This window comes from Bidens hawaiensis, unplaced genomic scaffold (assembly GCF_021521415.1).
Source record: "Bidens hawaiensis isolate Kalapana, Puna unplaced genomic scaffold, B.hawaiensis_p1.1 tig00017053_1, whole genome shotgun sequence".
Classification (NCBI taxonomy): Eukaryota; Viridiplantae; Streptophyta; class Magnoliopsida; order Asterales; family Asteraceae; genus Bidens; species Bidens hawaiensis.
Window position 1 is genome coordinate 511517 of NW_027492583.1, and position 9071 is coordinate 520587.

Genomic DNA, 9071 nt, shown 5'->3' on the forward strand with positions numbered 1-9071 from the left:
AGTATGAAGGTAAGAATATATACGATGTACGAAGTAAGAGGATATAAAGTATGTACGAAAGTATGAAGTAATGAACATATTGTATGTTACCTGATTAACTAGAACTCACTCAGCGTAGCTGACTTTTAGTATGCACGCAGTTGAGTAGAATGAGGCAGCTGGCTTGAGCGGGGCACATGGCAGAAGAATAAGAGTCTGGCATCTGAAGACTTGTTATGTTATGTTTTGATTTTGAAAGACAAGATGAATGTTTTAAGACATGTTATGGCTTATTATTGTACTGTTATGAAAGTTTTAATATTCCGCGTATGTTTTTATTAACTATGATGAATAGAACTATGTCGATGAGTAAATCCAACGTCCAAATGTGAGGCACCGGTAACGGGGCCTTACAACTCGTACTATAGGTGCGATATAGCAACGGGAAAGACCCTCGGGCGGTGATTGAAGTCAATCCAAATTGAAAAGTTGAATACGCCCCACTTTACAAACTTGTTTTCAAACTAGTCCAATATGTTATATGAAAAAGAGTTTTACATGAGACTACGCGTCTCTAAAACGTTTATAAACGAAAAGTATAAACCTCGCCTTCAGGCAGTAGTATACGTTTGTCTGGATCCTTACATATGTGGTAAAATGAGGTGGGCACATCGCACCACGCTTGGTTATAGTAAGCTCTCCTACGGGGAGTAATGACCATGTGTATACCTATGGTACCTAAGTAATGTCGAACGCTGCGGTGTTTGCTGAGGTGACCTTGTGTAGAGACTTGACTTTATAAATCGTATTGTTTTAACTTGATTATTCCTAAGCCACGATGGGCCGGACCTAAGTTATGTCTCGAGGGGTAATTAAGTAAAGGAAATATTTTAGCGTCAACATATTCACCAACATTCGCTGCTGACGTATTTTCTTAACATTTTGCAGGTAATCAAGAATATCGCTTGTGGAGGCGAAGTGCTCAAGAATCTGATGGCTCGGATATTTTGTTAATTATAAATTAAATGGTGGTTTTGTAAAACTTATAAACAAGTAAACTTAAGTAGGACGTTTGTTATAACTTTTGTAATGTAAATATTCATAACTTTAAATTCCACATGTTTTATAAAGTCTTCCGCATTAACCCGCAACTCTGATTTATTTACAATTATGGTACCAACTGTTGGTCGCACTCCTAAGCCTAAGATGGGGGTGTGACATAGAGATGGAGGATATGCCTGACATCTTTGTCCCTCAAATTGACCACCATGTTTATGACATCTTAATCATTTTTAATCTGCATAAGTCCTTCATCAAACTTCTTTCCAGGCATCAAATAATACAACTCAAAGTCCATTGTTGAATAAGACTTAGTCTCAATCAAATAATCCATCAGTTCAAAATAAGACATCTTATCTACTTCCACCTCAAACACATAACTATCGCCTCCTTCATAGTGCAATTTCGGATTTGGTTGTAGCTTCCCACCATGCCATGCTTTAACTTTGATTTTGTCATCCATTCTGATCATTTTAGAAGTGGAATAAGGATTAAAGCAAATAAATAACTTTATTTTAGATAATAAGGATTTACACCGTTCAAGAGCATACCTTATTGCAAGCTCTGTAGATCGTCTTCTTCGAATCAAGGTTCCGATGGACAACAATTTGTTAATCGTTTTCTTCGAATTGGGGATTTTGACGATGTGTTCTTTGAATTAGGTTCAGTTAGGAAATGAATTGGGTTGATTGATTAAGTATCGTGGGTTCAATATTGATTAAGGGGCTGTTTGTTTACATATGAATGGAACCATTCAGATGTAAACATCTGATTCATTCAGACTTCAGACAGTTTGGTTCCAAACAGAAAAACATCTGAATGGTTAAAATTAGGCCTGAATCATTCAGACTCATTGTTATTGCTGAATTGGACAGAGTTTCATTCAGATCTGACTCACTTAGATCTGAATGAACCAAACAGCCCCTAAGTATTTACGATTTTTTAAAATAAGAGAAAGGGTGAGTATTACACGTAAGTAATCAGAGGGGGGAGAAAAGGTAAAAGTGACATAGGATAATGAAAAGGCCAAGTTACTAGCCACATCAGCAAAAACTTAACCCCGTTAATTATTTTTAATAAAGGATCATAAAACAAAAAATCTTGAAAAGATGGGACTGCCAGCGAGAAATAACTGAGATGAAATTTTTATTGGCCAACGCATTAAAAATGTGATTATTTAAATCCAATAATCCTTTGTTATACAAATTACAATATAATAAATGAACATTGATTGAAAAGAGTAGAAAAAAACATTTATGATCATAAAAATTAGCCACATTATTAAGTTGTAAGTCATAAGTCATAGGTTCGAGTAACCAATAATTGTGATAAAAGAAAGGAAAAGAAAAAGAAAATAAAAAACGGTGGGACAAAAAGCGGGTATAGGATAGATAGTAAAAGAATCTTTTTGAACCAAGCAAACAACTCCGACTTGAACCTTTTACTACTACTACTAGTACTTGACTTTCATTTCAAACCAACCCTAAGTTGATGCACATATCTCAGATCTGCAATGTCTTCTGCTGCTGCTAACCAAAGAACCAGCAGCCTCGTTGATCCCAGCAACCTGCATCTGAAGAAGGAGCTAATCAAAGCAGCCCGTGCCTTACGAGATCCAGGCACCACTTCCTCATGCCACTCGCCGCTGCTTACGTCATCCAGATCCGTAACCCTACCTCCTACCGCTGCTGGTGATGATTCTGTTAATAGCCATTATAATCACATTTATATCAACAATAACTTTGCTGCTGGTGAGACTGAGAGTAGTCATTGCAATGCCAGTGCTACTGGTAGTAACAATAATAATAATAATAATAATAGGAGGAAAGAGAAGAAGGTGTTTTTGTATAATTGGAGAACACAGAGATCCGATAGCGAGAGGAGAAGCAATGCTGATGAAGGAATCGGTGACGGAGAGGAGAGTGTCGATGATACTTTAAGTGATGCGCAAATCGGTACTATCGATGATGATAGGCGTGCGCTTTCCTCCACTTCGAAGATGTTTAATCGCCCTATGCAACCGATTAGGGCTAAAAGGAAGTCTAAGAATGTGAGGCATTCGGCTGCTGCTTTGAAAATGTTGGCGGATCGGTATGATGATGCGAATTCCGATGATTTGGTCTTGAAAGGGGGTTCGGTCACATCGCCGTTGTTGTCTAGGTTTGGATTAGATAAGTTGAAACGGGATAATAGTAGGAGAGACGATTCGTCTTACTGTTATAGCACCCCTGCGTTGTCCACAAGCTCGATTAATAATAAGTATTGGGTTGGATCGTGGGATGGGATGACTGGATCTTTGAACAACGGAATGGATGGTGATGATGATGATGAAGATGATGATAATGATGATGATCAGTTAGGATTACCGGGTCGCCATGGGTGTGGGATTCCGTGTTACTGGTCGTCTTCCAAGAAAAGCACCCCGAAACGTGGCGTTTGTGGTAGTGGTAGTTGTTACTCTCCGTCGTTTTCGGATACGTTAAGGCGAAAAGGAACCAGCTTGTTATGTGGGAGTCAGACCAATCATCATAGACGACATCATAGTTTGACTACCGGTGGTTACAACAAGAAGAGGCACACACACGTGCGTAAGACTTCTCATGTTCCATTGCTTACAAATGGAGACGAAAGCAGAGACCGGTCTTCTATCGGGACGGATGATGAGCTTGATTTGGAAGCTTTGAGTCGGTTAGACGGAAGAAGATGGTCAACAAGCTACAATAGTCAGCAAGGGTTGGAGCTAGTAGCTGTAAATCAGGAAACAGAAGGGGATTCACCTTCATCTCTTGTTGATAATATTAACTGCTTTAGCTATAAATATAAGCCAATGTTCTTTGAAGATATAGTTGACCAAAATGTTGTGGTCTTATCCCTTGTAAACTCTATAATTAGAGGAAGAGTTGCCCCAATTTATCTATTTCAAGGTCCACGTGGCACCGGGAAAACATCAACAGCTAGGGTTTTTGCTGCTGCGCTAAACTGCCTCACCGCTGGGGACATGAAACCTTGTGGGGTTTGCACAGAGTGTGACGGGTTTATTTCAGGCAAGAGTCGGGTCATAACCGAAATGGATGGGTCCAGTAAGACTGGGATTGATAAAGTTAGGTTTTTGATGAAGAAACTGCAGATGGGTGGTTCTTCATCAACCTTTATTAGGCATGACGTTTATGTTATTGATGAATGTCACTTATTACCATCTAAGTTATGGTTGGCGTTCCAGAAGTTTCTTGAAGAACCGCCTATAGGTGTTGTGTTCATCTTTATAACCACTGATCTTGATAATGTACCACGTGCTGTTTTGTCGCGGTGCCAAAAGTATCTTTTTAATAAGATTAAAGATAGTGAGATAGTTAATAAGTTGAAGAGAATATCAGAAGAGGAGAATTTGGATGTTGAGGAAGATGCTTTGGATTTGATTGCTTTGAATGTTGAGGGTTCACTTCGGGATGCTGAAACTATGTTGGATCAGTTAAGTTTGTTAGGAAAACGAATCACTACGGATCTGGTGAATGAACTTGTGAGTTTCCTGAACTTGTCATATATAGTAGTTTAGCTACCTTTTTTTGGGAGTAAATAGGGAATTATTGATGACAAAATGGGTGGGTTGGAAACGTGTTTGTGTCAAATCTTTTATAATTAGTGTGTCAAATTTTTATTTTTAGGACGACAAATGATTACAAATTGATAATTTCTCTAATAGTATACTTTTTTTGAATAAATCAGGAGGTTTTATCATTTATTTGTTAAAAGTACATTTTACGCTGATGTTTTTTTATTTTTTATTTTACCTCTTAGAAATGAAATATAGCCAATTACTTATATATTTAGGTCTGTAAACGAACAAACATGAACAAATTTTTTTTGCTCAATTACGAACATGAAAAAAAAACCCTCGTTGGTTTATTTGTGTTCGTGAGCGTTTGTTCATTTAAGTTCATTTATGTTTGTTAGTTTACGTTTGTTTAAGTTAGGTCCATTACAATTTAGTCTAGTTTTAATAACTTTTCAGTTCCACTTCCAACATATTGTTGTTCGCATTACTTGTAGTTGTTTTAGCTAAGTTATTCTCATTCATCTATGGTCAGTTATGTCCGTTTGTTTACATTCGTGAACCGTTCATTTATGTTGTTAACGAATAAAACATAAATGCACATGAACAAAAAAACCTCGTTCGCTTAATTGTTCGTGTTCGATCGTTTGCTTGGTTGAAGTTAAACGAACAAACACGAATATGCTCTGTTCGTGTTTGTTCTGTTCATTGTTAATATAGTTGATGCCTTTAAGTTTCCAGTTCACTTATGTTCTTTGGTACTGTAGGTGGGAGTTGTATCTGATGAGAAGTTATTGAAACTTCTGGAATTAGCAATGTCGTCAAAAACAGCAGAAACAGTTAAAAAGGCCAGAGAATTAATGGAATTGGGAGTTGATCCTATGGTTTTAATGTCTCAAATGGCTACACTTATAATGGATATTATTGCTGGAACATACCAAGTGGTTGAAGCCGGATATGGTGACTCGTTCTTTGATGGTAGAAGCTGTAAGTTCCCAAATTCTTAATTCACTATAAGGACAAATTTTTATATTAACAACATAAATTTATTCCTAATAACGGTTGTGAACTATTATCTAGTGACAGAAACTGAAGTGGAAAGATTAAAGCAGGCTTTGAAACTTCTTTCAGAATCAGAGAAACAATTAAGAGTTTCTAGTGAACGGTCAACATGGTTCACTGCAACCCTTTTACAGCTCGGTTGTGTCCCTTCATCAGATCCTACTCCTTTAGGAAGCGGTAGAAGACAAAGCTCAAGAACAACCGATGATGACATGTCAGCTACTTTTAAAGATATCTATTTCCAAAAACAGAAAGTGGATACTCAGCACTATGAGCCTCAAAAGTCAACTCCTTTAAAACCTAATCACACAAGTTCAAGTAACAGCCTGGAAGATGCAGTCCTACCCATGAGGCAACTTATCAATGGGGATGACTTGTCTGTCTCTCGTCATGATGATGTCATAAATTCAAGCTTATTGGATGATATTTGGGCCCGTTGTATTGATAAGTGTCATTCTAAAACACTGAGGCAGCTGCTACATACTCATGGGAATCTTGTGTCTGTTTCTGAAGATGAAGGTAATTTTAAGTTTTTATGCGCTTCAGTGTATTTTAGAGGTCGAAAAAGAGTGGAGTGGGGTTGGGTAAAATTGGTCAAAATGGATAACTTGTACGTAGGGCTGTTCGAAAAGCTCGCGGCTCGAAGTTTGCGTGAAATCGGCATGTTGGTAAACGAGCCGACCCGACCGGCCTGGATCAGTTTGTAAACGAGCCAAGGTAAGCTCGGCTCGTGAGCCTCGTTTAGCTGGCTCGTAGCCTCGTTTAGATTAAAGCCCAATTTTAGTGTGTGTGTGCGCGTGTAAATTGTTTAGTTTGTAAATAAATTTAAATAACTGGTTTGATGAGTCACGAGCTGGCCGGAGCTTTTTATGAGCTGAGCTCGAGGCCTCGAGCTCAACAATCCAGCTCATTAAGATAAATCAGCTCATTTACAGCCCTAGTTGTATGCTGTGTGTTGAGTTGATCGAATCACCTTTTCCAAATCTTTTTATATACATGAATACATGATATGTGACCTATATGATTACAAAACTACATTCTTATTTTTCGAATAACACAATATAGGAGGCTGCATCAAACATATACTGAAATTTGAATGTGCAAATTTCTTTTGTCCATTTTGTTCGACTATTTAACGGATATAATATGATTACGAAAAGAAAAAAGAAAACCGTTTATGAAGTAATCCAAAATCTAGATTGCTGGATTTTGGCTACTTCTGACTCAATTTTCTTTTTAGCCAAATTTTGTTATTTTAACTGATTTGACCCTTTGTGATAAACATAACCCAAATCAACCAATTCATAAGCAATTAAGCCGACACAAATTTTTAAGGCAAAAAGATATTGAATTTGATGTATATATGAGGCTAGATAACATTTTATATATGTATTTATTTTGCAGGCGTCCTTGTTGCGTATATAGTCTTCAGGGATAAAGATATTAAAAGCAGAGCCGAAAGGTTTGTTAGCAGTATTACAAACTCATTTGAGATCGTTCTCCGTCGCAACACAGAGGTTAGAATACTATTACTGACAGATGACAAACCAAATAACGGAGAGCCGACAACCGGTTTGACTCAGAGGAAGACAACTTCAATGGAAAAATGTTCCAATCAAGAACCATCAAAAGGTAGAAACCCAGTTCAAAGAATAGAATCAATCATACATGAACAACGGTTAGAAACCGCATGGTTACAAACTGCAGAAAAAGGCACACCCGGGTCATTGCAACGGTTGAAGCCCGAGAGGAATCAAGTGTTGCCTCAAGATGGCGGAAGTAGTGGTCAAATGGAGTCAACACAGCAGCAATGGGAAGATGAGTTGACCCGTGAATTGAATCTTTTGAAGATCAATGGTGGGAAGCCCGTTTCAAAGGAACCAATTGCTATGTCACCAAGCGTTAACAAGTAAACCCAAGATACCATTTATTTTCAGTCCGTTTATATTTTCGGGAACATACTTTAAAATTAGAAGGTGGGCTGGTTAATGTGTCGAAAATGGTTCTGATTTGGTTGACTCAAAACACTTTCTTTCGATAATTTTAAAACATTCTTTAAATATTAAGTGTGTCAAATATGATTGAAAAAGTTAATGCTATTTCGCAACTAATCTGATAAATTTGAATAAAATGAGTTACTCGGTTTTGTACATTAAATGTTGGCTTTCATTGACTTTCACCCCATTTGACTTGTTGTTTTAAGACAGAAATTAACTTTCATTTTGGTTTGATTTATGCAGCGGATACGAGTCTGGATCAGCACGTGGTGGTTGTCTCTGTTGGAACAAACCCCCCCGACATAACCGCAGGAGGAAGGTAAACTCTTAAAACTTTCTTGGCTAATTAGAGATAGAACATGTGTTGATTGGGTTGGGTATCGGGTCAAACGGGCTATCTTTTATCTGTGTCAGAAACATGTTTTGTCCTAAATATTTAAACTTTAATAATTATCGTGTCAAATATGATTACATAAATTGTATTGTTTATTAACACAATGGTTCATAAGGTATTATGCATATAAAATGCACACTGTATTTACCTTTGACCCCTTTTACCTGTTAGAAATAGAAATAACAATAACCTGAATAACTGTCATTGTTGCCACTTGTAAAAAGAAATCTTCAGACGGAATAGAATGTGTCATGTGTGTGTGGATTCTATAAGTGATGTATAACCTTTGTTAACTTTGTGTTGGAACAGATGAAGCCACGCAGAGGTGCGAGATTTTTATTGTTTGGGGAGTGTGGAAAATCAGGGAGGACAGAGTACAGGTCTAGAAGGTGATGATGTATAAAAGCAAAAATTCAAGTTCACTTATATTCAAAATATTTTCTAATTTATTGTCCTTGTAGTTGTTATGGGAGATACATGTAAAGGTTTTAAACAATTGGGATTTCTTCTGCTTTTTGTTGGAACAATAAAGGTGAACAAGGATGGATCATTCATTCAATTCCCTTGTAACTTTCTTTAACTTGCGTTGGTGATTTTCTTTATCCTTTTTTGGTTAAATAATGATGCTGATGTGGAAATTATGCATTTCAAACTTTCTCCCAGCTAATGATTTTTGCCGTTATTTATAATATTACGATTGTGGGGGTCGGTGATGTAATAGGTTTGTACTTTGTTTGTACGTTGGACTAGGAACAATGGCTTCGCACTTCTCTGGCACATGTTCTCAAACCGCCTTCTCCATCCAATCGTTTCTTCCATGCCGGATTCTCAAAAACGATTGACATGTGACCACTCTCTCTCTCTCTCCTTCCATGTATATTACTCTCCAGATCTACTTCCTTTCCACTCCTTGATGATGGTGAATGAACGTTGATTTCTACATGTTTTTGTCCTCCACCGATGACCGTTGTCAACGCCTGCTGTTGCCGGGTTCGTTTCGAAACCCTTGGTAGCGGTGGTGTGGTGGTTG

At 37.5% G+C, this 9071-nt stretch overlaps 1 protein-coding gene across 1 annotated transcript; it reads left to right on the top strand.

The window, feature by feature from the left end:
* Window positions 1-2551: 2551 nt before the first annotated feature.
* On the top strand, window positions 2552-8185 carry LOC143552960 (protein STICHEL-like). The gene is made up of 5 exons (XM_077043054.1): window positions 2552-4555; window positions 5356-5575; window positions 5669-6169; window positions 7055-7559; window positions 7891-8185. Exons 1-5 carry the CDS (start codon window positions 2552-2554, stop codon window positions 7976-7978), a joined length of 3318 nt encoding a protein of 1105 aa, XP_076899169.1. The 3' UTR covers window positions 7979-8185.
* Window positions 8186-9071: the final 886 nt, after the last annotated feature.